A 16,076-nucleotide genomic window follows, 5' to 3' on the forward strand; every position below is an offset into this window, starting at 1 on the left:
GAGCAAGGAATTGAAAACCTATTTGAAGAAATAATGATGGAAATTTTTCCTAATCTGGTGAACGAAATAGATAGACAAGCCCAGGACAAGCACAGAGTCCCAAACAAGATGAACTCAAAGAGGCCCACACCAAGACATAGCATCATTAAAATGCCAAAAGTTAAAGATAAAGAAAGAATCTTAAAAACAGCAAGAGAAAAGGAATTAGGTTATCTACAAGACTATCAGCTGATTCCTCAACAGAAACTTTAGAGGCCAAAAGGGATTGGCAGGAAATATTAAAAGTGATGAAAAGTAAGGACTTACACCCAAGATTACTTTACCCAGCAAAGCTATCATTTAGAATCAAAGGAGAGATAAATAGCTTCCCATACAAAAAAAAAAAAAAAAAATAGCTAAAGGAATTTATCACCACCAAGCCAGTATTACAGGAAATGTTGGAGGGACTTCTTTAAGAAGAAAAAAACATTTATCAAAAACAAGAATAAAGAATGGTAATAACTACATTCCTATCAATAAGTACCTCAAATGGAAAAGAATTAAGTGCTCCAACTAAAAGAGGTGATGAATGGAAAGGAACAAGACCCCTACATATGCTGCCTATAAGAGACTCACTTCAGATTAAATGACACACACAGATCAAAAGGAAGGGGATGGAAAAAGATATTGCCTTGACAGACCTAGAGGGTATTGCACCGAATGAAGTAAGTCAGATAGAGAAAGACAAATACCCCATGATTTCATGTACATGTGGAATCTAAAGAACAAAGTAAATGGTGATAACAAAATCAGAAACAAATTCATAGATAGAGAATATTTTGAGGGCTACTATACAAGAGAGGGTCGGGGGGATGGTGAAAAGGGGCAAAGGGATTAAGAAGTACAATTAGATAGTTACAAAATAGACATGGTATATAAAGTGTAGCATAAAGAAAATAGTCAACAATACTGTAATGAATATGTAAAGGGGAAGAGGGGTACTAGATTTAGTGGGTGATATGACTTTGTGAGTTATATAGATCTCAATCGAAACTAATATATTATTGTATGCCAACTATAATTGAAAAAAAACATTGAATTGTACAATGTAAATATGAGCAACTAATTACTTATTATACTTCAATAAACTGGGGGAAAACTTACAGAAAAAGAAAATAGAAGCTTGTTTTACCCACTTTATAATGGCTTAAATTTCATAATTTTTTAAATTGTCTTATAGTTGTTTTCCATTATAAGATTATCAGTCACCACAGTTCTGTCTGACCCACAAATAAAGTAATCTCAATGATTTACACACTTCCTCTGATTGTGTAACATGTCCAAAGGAGCCATTACAAAGTCAACTGCACTGTCTTATACTTGTCTAATGGGTCCAATAGAGCCATTAGGATGTCAGTTATATGGCAGGGCTCCTGCTAAAGCTATTACCCAGTCATTGCAATGTTTCACACACTTTCTTAGACATTCAGATGCTTCCCAAGAAACTGTTATCATTGCTATGGAAGTGTCCTGTATAACTTACATGACTGGGGTAAACAAAGAAGCAAAGGAAAAAAACGTAAAACGAACAAATTCCCTCTGTTAAATACACATGAATGGCATCACATGGTCGAATATCAGAAGGACTAACTCCTCATTTGTGTATAACTATTACAAGTCATTAAAAAAATCCAGGTGTTAGGCTACTCATTTTTTCACAACTCCTGCTCTTCCAATGAAGTTAGGGCCTGAGAATGATATATGCATGGCTGTGATGGTATGGTGTTTATTGGTAGCACATGGTATTTTACCGAGTTTCTGTGGTATGCTGTACAGAAGCAATAGTGAGCAGTACTAATGGATTTGGGGGCTGTTATGGGATTATATCTTCCCCTGTAACTTCCTGAGTAGCACATAGGGAGCTCAGCTGCCCAACAATCATGAAAACAATGCTTCTGAGTAGTTGAAATCCCAGTTCTACCTTAGGGGTTATTACAGTGGCAATAGGAAATACACTAGTACAAGTTAGCCCTCAACAAAGTCTGAAGAGCTTCACTGAATTTCCTCTCACAGTCTTCTATACTTAGCAGAACAAAACTGTTGACTATTAAAATGTGGTATTTTTAAGGTAAGACAAATGAAAGGAATTTTACCCAATTTTGAACAAGAAGAAAGTAGGCCAGACTCTGCTAGTTTAGAGTTTCTTGAGATACTAGATGTTTCAGAAGCCACATTGCATGTCTGGCTAATCCTTGATAAGAGAGAATTCACTCTGTAGCACCTACTCCATAGTACATACATAATAAATTCTTGCTGAGCATAGATAATAACCACAACAAACATTTATTGACCATTTAATATATACCAGGCACACTATGAAGTTTTAAATATCCATTTTCTCATTTAATTCTCATACACACACACACACAAAAACTGAAATAGGTAATTTCAGTTTAACAAACTCCATTTGACAGACAAAGAAACTGAGGTTTGGAGAGCTTTTGTTAACTGTCCAAGGACACACAGTGGTAAGTAGCAGAAACAGGGCACAAACTTAGGTCTATCTTATACCACAGTCCATGTTCTTAACCACTGACTATAAAGACCATTATTTATTTAGATTTTATTAATATAACCATTTTCACTTTAGTAAATGGTTTCACATCCCTTGTCCTCTCATAGTGAGCTGCATATATCTTTATCATGGAACAAACTAAACTGTATTCAAATTAACTCTTTATCCTCTCTAGTAGACTTCTTTAGGTATATATGCACACTTGACTCTGCCCTGCATTGAAAACTGCTCCAAGACTGTAATAGGTCACTTTCCAGAAAGCAACATTTGTATTGCTGACATTACTCCCTGGATATAGCTGATAGGACCAGTGGTAGACATCTCCTCAAGATGGAAAAAATTATTCTGTCCTCTTGGAATTTAGAAATGGCATTGAAAAATATTCAGTTATTCTTAACTTCTTTTCCAAACAGAAGAAACATAAACTGGGAAACTTTATAGGGTTTTATGCCCACCTTGTACATGGAGATTCAGAGAAAGTCAATCTGTGGAAACAAGACTGAAGGAAATGGATTCAAAAGTAAGAGGCAAAGTCTGGGCAATTCTGCTGATCTAGTTCCTTGTGGTCTAGCAACAGTCTTGCCCTGGTCCCATGAAGCATTCTCATGCCCTTTTAATAAATTTGGTTTTCTGTTTAAGCTACCTGAAGTTGGTTTCTGTTACCTGCAATAACAATAACAACAACAACAAAAATAAACAATCTACAATACAGATTCCTTGAGGTCGAGAATGGTGTACTGGTCTTTTATATAGCACTAGTCTCCAATACAGAGCATGGAAAAGAAATAATTTCATTGCAATTTGTCTTTTATTAGTTAAACATTATAAATGGTTTTTCACTATCATTTCCCTCTATTTAGCTTCTTGATAAGCAATTTCATTTTCATTTTTTATAATCCAACTGTTTCATTTAGGCCATATGTGAAAGACACATTATTGGAAATTGATTATTCAAATTTAGCTGCTGATACAGTTTTTCCCTCCAGTCTAATGTATAGTCAAATGAAATTACTGAGGAATATCCTAATCACTGAGACTGATGCTCAAGTAGGACTACCAAATCCTTCTAAAAATGCTCATTAAATTATCTGTCAGAGGCAGAGTTGTGGGTTAGATGATCAGAGGGTTGACCCACTGTAGCATTTCTATCCTTGGAAGATCAGAGAAGATATACAAAAATATATTATCTCTCTGTTTTAATTTGTTCCCTCAGAGCAATGCACGTTTCTCATTTATTTAGTACCTATCGTGTTCCAAATCCAGTAGCTAAGTATTGAAGCTAAAAGAGTGAATAAACAAGGCCCTACCTTCAAATAGCTTCCTGTTAGTAGTTTTTAAAATCTCTCATGAGGATAGAAAACACATAACTCAAGTATTAGCCTATAATGAATAATAATGTTGGTAGTAAGGTGAAATGGGAGTGGAGAAGGAGTAAAATGAAAAAAAAAGCATTATGACCGATATCAAAATATCCTGCTCATAGGACTCAGGATGAGGGTAGCTTGAGTACATCTGCATTTTTCCAATTAAATCACTAAGTATCAGTAGACAACAAAGAGTTTATTTAGGACAATTGAAGGAATGGAAATAAAGTGCATTCATGTTCTGAATGCCCTGAGAAAGCTAAGAAATCCAGAGTCCCTTCTGTTACCAGATGCAATCCCTGCCCCATGTTTCAGGCCTCTCAGACCGCGTTTCTGTGCTGAAATTGAGGGTCATTTATTTTAATTCTCCTTGGGTTATAGCATGTCAGAAACTTAAATATAATTAAGGGTAACCAAATAGTTTATAAAAATGAGAAAAAAAAATTTGAAAGGCTTCTTCAATTAATGAAATGAAAAAAAGAAGTCCTTATAGAAACAATTTTGGAAAGGTAAATAGAAAATTCATGTCATAATCTCCTAGATGGAGAGAATTGAAAGTGTCTTTTAAATCTCATCTCCAAATTTCAGTTGAACAGTTCACCCAAATTAACAATTTTTCTTATTTTCACTTTTCTCCCACAGGAGTGAGCCTTAAATCATCTTAAGCTAGTCTATGATATTGTGCCCATCACCTCAACAATAATCTAAAAATCAGAACGTAGATGAAGACAGAAACAAAATAAAATGTCATTGACACGGAGGCATAGAGAAAGGGTGGCATGGGGTCTCAGAGAGTGAAATACATAAACCCTAAATATTTTAAGCCATTTCACTATTTTCAGATATAGTATATGTAAACACAAATTAATGAAATAGATGCCCTGTTAGGCCTGCTTTCATGAATGGATGAAATCAATGAGAAATAAAGTTACATCTGTATATAAACATCGAGATCAACTCATTAAAAATAACTTATTTCTTCAAATTAGCATTCTTTTAGAAAAACCATTTACACTTTTATTTCAATTCAAATCTCCTCTGCAAGAATCAATAAAATGTTGCAGGCAGGTCAAGTCTGGTTATCACTAATTGAAAATTTATGAAATCTAAATTGGTAAAATCTTCCTATATGTCATAAATAAGTTTCCAAAATGTATGCTCCTTATTAAAAATTAGTAATAAAAGTCAGAATAAGACTTACAGAACTGCAAGTAAGCAGAAAAAAGCTATTCAAGTTCATGTCTTATACACACATGTAATCCAAGAGAGGAAAAAAAATGGCTGTTTGGAAAACAATCAATTGCATTTAGCTAACTGGTTTCTGAATTGCTGTTTTAACTGTTCCTCCTGTGTAAAATGTAGATAACAATAGAATCTGTTTCACAGAGTGGTCATGAAGATGAAACAAGATAAAGACATTAAAGTGTGTTTGGAACTTGTGAAGTGCTGATCACTAATAATAGTGAACATGTTGCAAATAGTACACCTCATGGAGGAATGACACAGCATAAATACAGGTTTACAGAAAAAAAATTAACATTTCTTTCATTTGAAGGTGTTATTCATAACTGATGACATGAACATAGTGTAATTGTAAAGCCAAGCTGGAGCAGCTGAAGGAAAAGATCAAGGCTATTTGGTAGGAGGCATTGCAAAGTTATGACAATATCCAAACTATACGAAATTCATAGCTAGACCCATGTAACTAATTGTAGATAACACAGAAAGCCATAAGGCCAAACTCAATCCAACCTGATTTAAACTTATGCTCCCATGCAAAATTTATGTTCCTCTCTTCCACCTTAAATCTTGCTTGTCCTCTTCAGCACCCCTTCACCCCCTATAACATCAATAAACACACTTGAAGATTTCCAGAGGTAAGCAAACCAGCAAGCTGCCAAGGAACTGATCTTTGACAAGGTTATTACCCAGGCTTGTGTGTTGTTTGTCAGAAGGGTAGGGTTTCACTTTATGGGGTGAGCATAAGGGATGGAGTTAGGTAAAAATAATGGTGGTGAAATATTTGGAAACACTTGCCTTGAGTAGATCCAGCTTGAGCCTCCATATCACAACAAACAGGAGAGAATTTAAAACCTGTAATATTAAAGATTTTACTAATTAATCCTTGGTAAAATCATTTGGGAATTTCTCGAACTTCAACCCTTATCCTTCATCCAGAGAATTGTTTAAATAACAGTTTCAATGAAATATGATTTACATACCGTAATGTTCACTCTCTTTAGGTGTTTAATTCAGTAGTTTTTAGTATTTTCAGAGCTGTGCAACCATCACCTCTACCTAATTCCAGAACAGTTTCATCACCCGCAAAGAAATCCCATGCCTAGAGTCTTGCAAGAGTAATAGACTAGTAGAGCCCCATGGGGAAACTACTTTAGGTTTTTTTTTTTTTTTATTGTTTCAACCCAGTGAACTGGCTGTAACTTCATATGTCAGGCATGATATCAGGGAGAATAAGAAGTCTTGGCAATACAAGAGAATTATCTACCACCTTATTTCACATAAATTTGGTTATTAATTTTCATGTTTGACAGTTGAAGCCCAGAAAACTGTAGGGACAAGTACAAGATCTCCTAACTTGCATCCTAATACTCTTTCACTTACATAGATGTGGATACATAAAGTCAAAATGTTCCATTCTCATTTCCATACTTTACTTCTTGCACTTGTGGCAAAAGTCAGAAATACATACTTAAAAATAAACTAAATATATCGAGACTCCAAGAATGATTGGTGATATTACAAAGTGTTATAGCCTGTCATTTAGGAAATTGTATTCTAACTAATAGGCAAATGGTCATTCTTGATTATATCCTGTGGCCAATGTTCCCCATGGGCTGAAGAATGCAAAGGACATGATAGAAAAATCTGCAAGTATAGAGCTGTTGGCTACCTCACGCCCACCTGAGAAAATATAATCAGCTACTGCTACCAAACCAGGCCTTCTGGGTATGGTGATAAAGACCTATAAAATTTAAACAAACAGAATGATTAAGAATATAGATTAAGACTGAGGGGAAAAATAGCATATATGATAGAGGCTTTGTTCATGCCTCTTGCGACCAAATCAAAGTTGTGAAAGAAACATGGAGCAAACAGCAAGCAGAGTCACCTATGGTCTAGATGAACAGAATCACTGCAACTAGGGGAAGAAATAAGAAATCCCCCTGCAATAGTAAAAGATAGGAGGGGGCAAAGACACGAGGCTGCTCGGTCCCCAGCAGCTGAGTGAGACAGAGGCTGTGGCGCCTGCAGCCAGCACCTATGGATATTCCTAATAAAGGGACCGTGTCCACAACCCGACTTTCACGGTGATGAGCTAGCTTGCTCTGACATCAGCACCAGGATAGGCAGATCAAGGGGCACCAGGGACTTATAGGGGGACACTGAATTGAGGGTCGGATGTGAGGCTTCTTCCAAGGCAGAACTGCTGGTGGTATCCATTGTTCCTCTGTTGAGTCCTCCCCCTCCCAGTGTGCAGACACAGTGCCACCATAGCTGAGACGTCATCAAACTGAAAAACAGAGGTTGCTTCACCCAGAGGACTATCTGAAACTCTGCCTCCCCCAACTCATGGCCCCACTCAAGTTACATCCAGTTATATCCTCAGTGAGTCCAGTGCTCCTTCCTGAGCCAACTCAAAGACACACACTAGTGAACAGCTGATCTTGGTTTCTGGCATGGCCTCTTGAGGCAACTATAAGCACAGCATCTGTGGATTGCTTGCTAAATCTTAACAGGTGGTCCTGGATGGGCACAGGCTGGGGCTCAACTTGGCCTGCAGCTGAACCCCTCTCAGGACTGTGCCACTGGACACCTACTACACAAAACCATGCTAATAAGACCGGAAGACTTAAGAGCTTTGCTTAGTACATAGAAACAGACACAGAAAGGCAGCCAAAATGGAAAGACAAAGAAGCAGAAACCATATGAGAGAACAGAACAGAGATCCAGAAATAATAGAGTCAAGCAATCTAACAGACGCAGAGTTCAAAACACTGGTTATAAAGATGCTCAGTGAACTCAGGGGAAGTGTAGATGAAGTCAGCACGAACTTTAACAAAGAGATAAAAATTTTAAAAAATGGAGATGGAAATTATAAAAGGGAACCAGTCAGAAATGAAGAACACATTATCTGAGATGAAGAGTATATTAGAGGGAATCAACAGAGTGGATAAAGAAGAGGATCAAATCACTGATATAGAGCATAAGGGAGCCAAGGACACTCCATCAGAACAGCAAGAAAAAAGAAGCCAAGACTATAATAATAACTTAAGGAGCCTATGGGACACAATTAAATGTAAAAAATACCCATGTCATAGGGGTCCTGAAGAGAGAAAACAAGAAGTTTAAAATATATTTGAAGAAATAATGATGGAAAACTTCCATAACTTGGTAAAGGAAATAGACATACAACCCCAGGAAGTGCAGAAAGTTCCAAAAAAGAGAATTATCTACCACCTTATTTCACATAAATTTAAGTCCCAAAAAAGAGGGACCTAAGGAGGCCTACAGCAAGACACATCGTCATTAACATGTCAAAGGTTAGATACAAAGAGAGAATAGGACCTAAGGAGGCCTACAGCAAGACACATCATCATTAACATGTCAAAGGTTAGATACAAAGAGAGAACCTTAAAAGTGGCAAGAAAAAAGCAGTTAGTTACATACAAGGGAGCATGCATAAGACCGGCAGTTGATTTCTCAAAAGAAACTATGCAGGACAGAAGGGCTTGGCACAAAATATGCAATGTGATGAAAACTCAGGATCTGCAACCAGAAATACTTTATCCAGCAAAGGTTTCATTTAGAGTCGAAGGACAGATAAAGAGCTCTCCAGACAAAAATAAGCTAAGGAAATTTATCAACGCCAAGCCTACAAGAGACTCACTTCAGATTTAATGGCACACAAAGAGTAAAAGGAAGAGGATGGAAAAAGATATTGCCTTGAAAGACCTAGAGGGTATTGCATTAAATGAAGTTAGTCAGAGAAGGACAAATACCACATGATTTCACATACATGTGGAACCTAAGGAACAAAATAAACAACAATGACAACAAAAATGTAAACAAACTCATATATACAGAGAATATTTTTAGGGTTACTAGACAGGAGAGGTGTTGTGGGGACGGTGAAAAAGGTCAAAGGGATTAAGAAATACAAATGGATAGTGACAAAATAGTCATGGAGATATAAAGTGTAGCGTAAGGAAAATAGTCAACAATGTTGTAAAAAATATGTAAAGGGGAAGGGGGTACTAAATTTAGTGGCATGATCACTTGATCTCTAATCACTATCTTGTACAACTGAAATTAATATACTATTGTATGCCAACTATAATTTACAAAAACTCATTAAATTGTACAATGTAAATATGAGCAACTAATTGTCTATTATACTTCAATAAAACTGGCAAAAATAAAATAAAATTGTGAAAATAATTGTAAGAAATTAGGAAAAAAGATACTAAATATTTTTTTTCCATGAAAAACCACAAATTCTTTCATTTCTCTAAAAGGGCAGTAAGTTTTAAGTGCACTAAAAATAGGCCCGCCTTAAATAAACCAAACAAACAAAAATCACAAGTTAAGAAAATCATGAATTTGGGGGCAGGGTAATTATTCACATTATAATGTGACCAGATTTTCTAAAGCATTACTTTATATACTGATCTCACACAGCAGGTAAAATTGTGAAATGATTTGAATACAAAGTTTTAGGAACACACTTCATGCATGTAATAGGAGGCACCTGAGTCTCAGCAGAGTACTGTAAAATCTACATAAAGAATCCAGCAAGTTTTCAGATGTACCATTATAAGACAGGAGTGCTATACATTAAAGTTACAAGACCTATAAACATATTGGATGATTTTCCGGAGCAAAATAATAATTGAAATAGCATAGAGAAGGAAAGAGCCAAAACAGTGAAGAACAAGCAGCAGTCTTTTCTCATCCATATCAGGAATGTGTAATAAATTACCCTCTTCTCTCTCATACTGTTAAGAGAAAATGATGTTTAGATTAAACCTTGCTAAGGCTTAAAAGGATAATTTGTCAGTATTTTCCACTTTACTACTGATGTAATATTGATTTGCTAGGTCCCTTCTTTCTATTTTATTTACACTAATCCAATGTAGAACAACTGAAACCTAACTTGTTGGAAAGCAAGATATTTCTTTAAGTCTCACAGGCCCCTAACGTATAAGGTACAAAAACTATGTCCAAATAATTTTTCCTAGTTCTTGTGGGTAAAGACCAATCTCTTCTTGGGAGGCAAACTATTATCACAGAAAACCACTTTTCTGTTGAGATTTACCTTGGGTTAATACCTTTATATAAAATTATGGTTTGAAGGAGAACATGATTTTAAAAAATTCCAAATGACTGTCCAATTTAACAGACTCGTGACTGTAGTTCTAGGCAGCTGCTTAAAAATGAGAAGTAAAACAGAAACATTTTGATAAATCTTCTGTGGCCAATGCTGATAAAAATGACAATATTAGTTTGATGTACATATGACAGACCTTACGACTAAAACTACATGTGAGGGAAAAGTTAAAATGACTTTCTAAATCCTTACTGTTCTCTATGGAAGTTATACAAATTAACAGAAGGTATCCTACACATCCAGAACTAAAAGAAAAGCAGTCAAAAGTTAAAATAATTTATGAGAACATGTAAAAAAATATATTCAAGTACTTAATCAATGGAGCTACTATTATCTGATTCCTTTCCTTTCTTTCCTTTCTGTCATTGTTTAGTTTTGTGCTGTTTGACATGTTTTTCCTCCCTGAGATACATCAGTATCAGCTTTGGCATTGTTTTGACATCGGTGGGTATGGGAGGACTGGTAAAAATGTCAAGAGTTGATGGGTTTATGACTCATTCAAGACTGAAATGTTAAGCTTTCATTTATTACTCTTTTTTCAACTTTTATATACATTTCCTCAAACTCTGACATGACTCAGGATTAGTAAAATCTCATTTTAACATCTTACACTTTCTTATCCTAGTTTTACTTTAGACTTGACTGTTCCATAGACTCACATTTCTTGACAATTATGACTAAATTGATTGATCGATTCTAATTAAATTGTTTGTTTTAAATAAAATTAATTGATGCGTTACTTGATATTGTAGTTATGTCTTCATATACAAAAGATTTAATAGTTTCCACTGAAATGAACAGACAATTCAGACAACATATCAGTGTAGGCTGTCTCAAATGAATCAACCCATTTGACAATTTTGATTGACTTGCTTATTTTCATAAATAACTCAAAAAGATACATGTATAGCTTGCTTATTTATTTGTTTGTTTGTTTGTTTGTGGCCCCCAATCAATAGGTATTTGCCAGATTTTTCTTCATTTAAGACAACACAAGAAGATGTATTTGCTATTTCTTAGTCTTAAAATGAACTATGCAGACTATAAATTTCTATAATACTCATCTAACTAGTAGTCTAATTGTAATTGAATATGATTATATCTACATATATTGATTTGGCATACCAATTGCAGCTGTTTTTCCTTGCACAAATTAGCTTGAATATTTTACCTATAAAAGCCAGTAGAGCCATTACAAACTGAAACTAAACAAATACAGGGAGTCAGAAGATAGGTCTGACTGATTCAACTATTAACACAGGGATTTAAAAACTATTGAATCTATTGAGCTGATTGACCAAGTCATTCAAAAATTAAACTGGTTTACACATAGAGACAAAACCCTAGAAAATCAATTGCGCAAGAAATAATAGTTTAAATCAATCAAAAACAGCTATTTAGTTCTCTGTAAAGACACAGCCAAAAAAATGCCAAGAATTACATATCTATATTTACTCACTCAAAAATATTTGTTTAATATCTCCCATTAGAAACTATATTCTAGGAGCTTTCATTACTTCAATGAACAAAATAGGCAAGGATCTCAACCTTACAGTTCTGATGGGAGGAAAAGACAGTAAACGATAGTAATAATATATAAGCATATTATATAGAAGATAATACATGCTATGGAAAAAAAAGTAGAACAGGGTAAAAGTATTGGGAGTGCAAAGCTGGGCATGAAAGTTATAGTATTATATAGTATGGGTCACAGTAGGAGACATTTGAACAAGACTTGAGGTGTGAGAGTCAAACATGCAATATCTAGAGGAAGAGAGTTCCAAGCAGATGGATCAGCTAGAGGAAATTCCCTAAGGCAGACGTACACTAAAGTATTTTTGGAGATTGACAAAGATGCCAGTGTGGTTACAGCAGAGCTAACAAGGGGAAATAAAGAAGGAGGTGAGGATGGGGAACTAGATCATGGAGGGCATTTTAGAGAAATGTAAATATTTTACTCAGAGTGAAATGAGAAACCATTGCAATAATTATAGAAAAGCAGATGTACATTTTTAAAGGATCATTCTGGGAAGTAGAAAGACCTATTAAAAGGATTAATCCAGGTGAGAGATGATGGTGGCTTGGACAAGGGTGGTAGTAGTGGAATTGGTAGTTAAAGCAATAGTGTTTGTTGATAGAGTAGATGTAAGATATGCGAGTGAGAGAGCTTTCAGGATGACTCCAAGGCTTTTAGCCTGAGTGAGCAGTGGGATGGAGCTTCCATTGACTGAAATGGGCAAGCCTGAAAATGGAGAAAGTTTGAGATAGAGGAAATACCAGGAGTTTGGTTTTAGACAAATGAAATTTAAGATAGCCACTAAACATCCAGGTTAAATTATCAAGTAAGTAGTTGAAAATGGATACTGGAAGAGGGTCTCGGTTGAGATACAAATTTGGAACCCATTAGGTAGTGTTTTAAGCCTCAAAACCATATGATATCACTAAGTGAGTGAGTATAAATGGAGAAGACTGAGCACTGGGACACTCCAACATTAAAAGGTCAGAGAGAAGGGAAAGAAGCATCAAATAAGATAGAGAAGTGGCCACTGAGGTAAGAGGAAAACTAACAGTGCGGTAACCCTGAAGCCATGTGAAGAATTTGTAGAGAACTCACAAATTTGACAGGGAATGGGTTACACGCTTAGTTTCATGCTTCTTTTGTTGGGTCCTTGTTTAAGACTGGTAACCCAAGTTTTATAAAACTCATGTTAGAAGAGAAATTTTTGGATAATTTCACAAGGCTGCCAATGTTCTCATAGTAAAAGTTCTTAAATCTTTGCACAGAAGATTTGTATAGGCCACACAATCTCTCTAGCTTCAGAATTATTTCAACAAATATAAATTTGCCAAGGAACAATGAAAATAAAAGATAAATTATCTAAGAAAACCTAGTTTTGCACTTGCAAACATCAAAATGAATGAAAATTATTTAAACACAAATTTCCAGATAGTGGCTATAAAATTGAAAACAAAAAGTTAAAAATATGGACATTGGTGAATAAGTAAATGCTATTTAAAATCAACTACTTAGCATAATAGTCATTGGTTCATGGAAACACAATTACTTGTACATTGATGAAATTGTTAAATGACAAATACATGTTTTTAGTTTCAAAGGTTTGAAATTCACAGTTGTCTTTTTGTTTTACATCTGTTAATTTTGGCAGACAACTTTGAAGCATTAAACTGCTGGTCCACTAGATAACAATACTTCCATACCTTGTTCCTTCTGTAACTCAGAAACTTGATCTCCAATGATCACTTTTCCCAGTAAACAAAAGAGTATGTTTTATCCCCATATGGGCTCTAATTTCACGTCGACAATCAGAATGATCAGATGACTTATAGTTATGTCAAAAGCAAGAAATTATACTTGCTCTAATAGATTTGTTTCTCACTTTATTTTTAGAAGGAACACACACCAAAATGTGTTAAAGAAATAAATCAAGAGCGAAACATGGAGATTTCTATAAAGGGAATATTTTATAACCTTGTGCTCTTACTTTTTTGAAAAAGTTTTTTTTTTCCCTTTCTTGACCCTGGAAAGAGCTCTGTAGGCAGCAATTATTGATTATTTTAAAAAAGAGGTCTGGAAAGAAAGTGTGTCACATTCATTCCTCTGTGATTCCATGTTCCTTTTATTTACTTTTTAATTATATTCAATTAAAAATTTTAATTACACATGGTACAAAGTTCAAAAGATACAAAAGAGCACACAGGAACATCTATTCCATGCACTGTTCCATAGTCACCTAGTTTCCTTCCACAAATGCACTCAGAATTATCCATTTATTGTGAATACTTCCAGAGAAATTCTATTTGAATACAAACATATATACATGTAGCTCCATTAAAAGTCACACATCAAGTGTAGTCTATTTGACATCAAGGTTTTAGATTGCAGTCTATGACCTATTAGTGGGTTATGAAATAAGTTTACTGGATCATAATTAACATTACAAAGACATGCAATAAAATAAAAAATGTAAGAGTGTGTTGTTCATAGTAAGGATAGATATTGCCTTATGAAATTTTTGTTTCCAGTTATTAAATTTTTTATGGATTCATTGTGAACTGAGTAAATGTAAAATATATTTCTAACTCTAGATCACAGTAAAAAAAAGCCAATGCTGGACACAATGATTTAAATCCTGTGGCTTTTGTTTAATGATGTATGTTGAAGATTGTTCTACTTCAATGTATACAGAGTTGCCTCACTTTGATTGTATTAAATTAAAAAAATTTTCAGACATCCTTAAAAGGATGTAAAAAGCAATATTATAAACACCCAAGTATGCTCACCATCTAGTTTAAGAAATAACTATTATAAATAAATATACAAATAAATTTAATGTCAATAGAATGAAAATCCTGCTGTGTAATCTCCTCCTCTCCAAAAAACCATTCCATTTCTCCTACCATGTATATCTCATTCTTTGTAAGGCTGTAGAGTACTCTATTGCATGATAGTACCATAAATTATTTAAGTAGGCTCTTATTAATGAACATTCTGATTGATATTCACAATTTTTGATATTTCAAACAATGCTACTGTGAATATCTTCATACATATCACTGCATACTCATTCAATATCTATAGGAAAAATTCCTAGAGGTGGAACTTCTGAGTCAAAGGAGGTACTCTATTTTTGCTAGATATTGCAATATTTCCTTTCATAGAGACTGTATTTATACTCTATTTTTAAAATTTATTTATTTTTATTGTGGAGACAATGGTTAACGAAATCCAGTAAGTTTCAGGTGTACAATTCAACAGTAAGGAATATATATATATATTGCACTTTGTGTTCACCACTCATAGTTTTATTTCCTTCTTTCACCACATATTTTGACCCCTTTTACTCATCTACCTCCCTCATACCCTCTCCCCGCACCATCTGGTAAACCACTAGTCTATTGTTCATGTCCGTAAGTCTCTGTTATTTTGTCCTGTTCATTTCTTGCTTTTATGTTTATATCCTACATATAAGTGATATCATGTGATTTTTAACTTTTTCTGTCTGGCTTATTTCATTTAGCATGATTATCGTGAGGTCCATCCATGTTGTTGCAAATGGCAGTATTTCATCTCTTTTTATGGCAGAGAAATATTCCATTGTTTACATGTACCACAGTTTCTTTATCCAATCATCTATTGTAGGAGACTTCAGTTGCTTCCACGTCCTGGACACCATGAATAACGCTGCTAAGAACATCGGTGTGCAAATATCTTTTCGGATATAATTTTCAAGTCTTTGGGATAAATACCCAGCAGAGGGATTGCTGGATCATATGGCAGATCAATTCTTAGTTTTTTGAGGAACCTCCATACTGTTTTCCATAGTGGCTGTATCAATTTGCAGTCCCACCAGCAGTGTTTGAGGGTTCCTTTTAGTCTGCATCCTCTCTAACACTTGTTATTACTTGTCCTGTTAATAATGGCTATTCTAACAGGGGTGAGATGGTACTTAGTTGTGGTTTTGATTTGCATTTCCCTAAGAGATAGTGATGTTGAGTATCTTTTCATATGTTTGTTGGCCATTTGTATGTCTTCTTGGTAGAAGTGTCCAGGTCCTCTGCCAATTTTTTGATTGGATTGTTTTGTTGTTGTTGCTGCTGTTATTGAGTTGTGTGAGTTCTTTGTATGTTTTGGATATTAAACCCTTATTGGAGGCAATGCATGCAAATATATTTTCCCATTCAGATGTTTATCTCTACCTTATAGACAGTTCCTTTTACTGTGCAGAAG

At 34.8% G+C, this 16,076-nt stretch overlaps 1 protein-coding gene across 3 annotated transcripts in view; it reads right to left on the minus strand.

The window, feature by feature from the left end:
• Nucleotides 1-16,076, minus strand: part of TENM1 (teneurin transmembrane protein 1) — a 756,077-nt gene that overhangs the window by 636,319 nt on the left and 103,682 nt on the right. For all 3 annotated transcript variants that reach the window (XM_006916168.3, XM_006916167.3, XM_006916166.3), the window contains exon 3: nucleotides 5,956-6,012. In XM_006916168.3, the coding sequence (XP_006916230.1) occupies nucleotides 5,956-6,012 (57 nt within the window). The remainder of the gene's footprint in view (nucleotides 1-5,955; nucleotides 6,013-16,076) is intronic.

The sequence above is a fragment of the Pteropus alecto genome, unplaced genomic scaffold, assembly GCF_000325575.1.
Source record: "Pteropus alecto unplaced genomic scaffold, ASM32557v1 scaffold116, whole genome shotgun sequence".
NCBI classification, from domain to species: domain Eukaryota; kingdom Metazoa; phylum Chordata; class Mammalia; order Chiroptera; family Pteropodidae; genus Pteropus; species Pteropus alecto.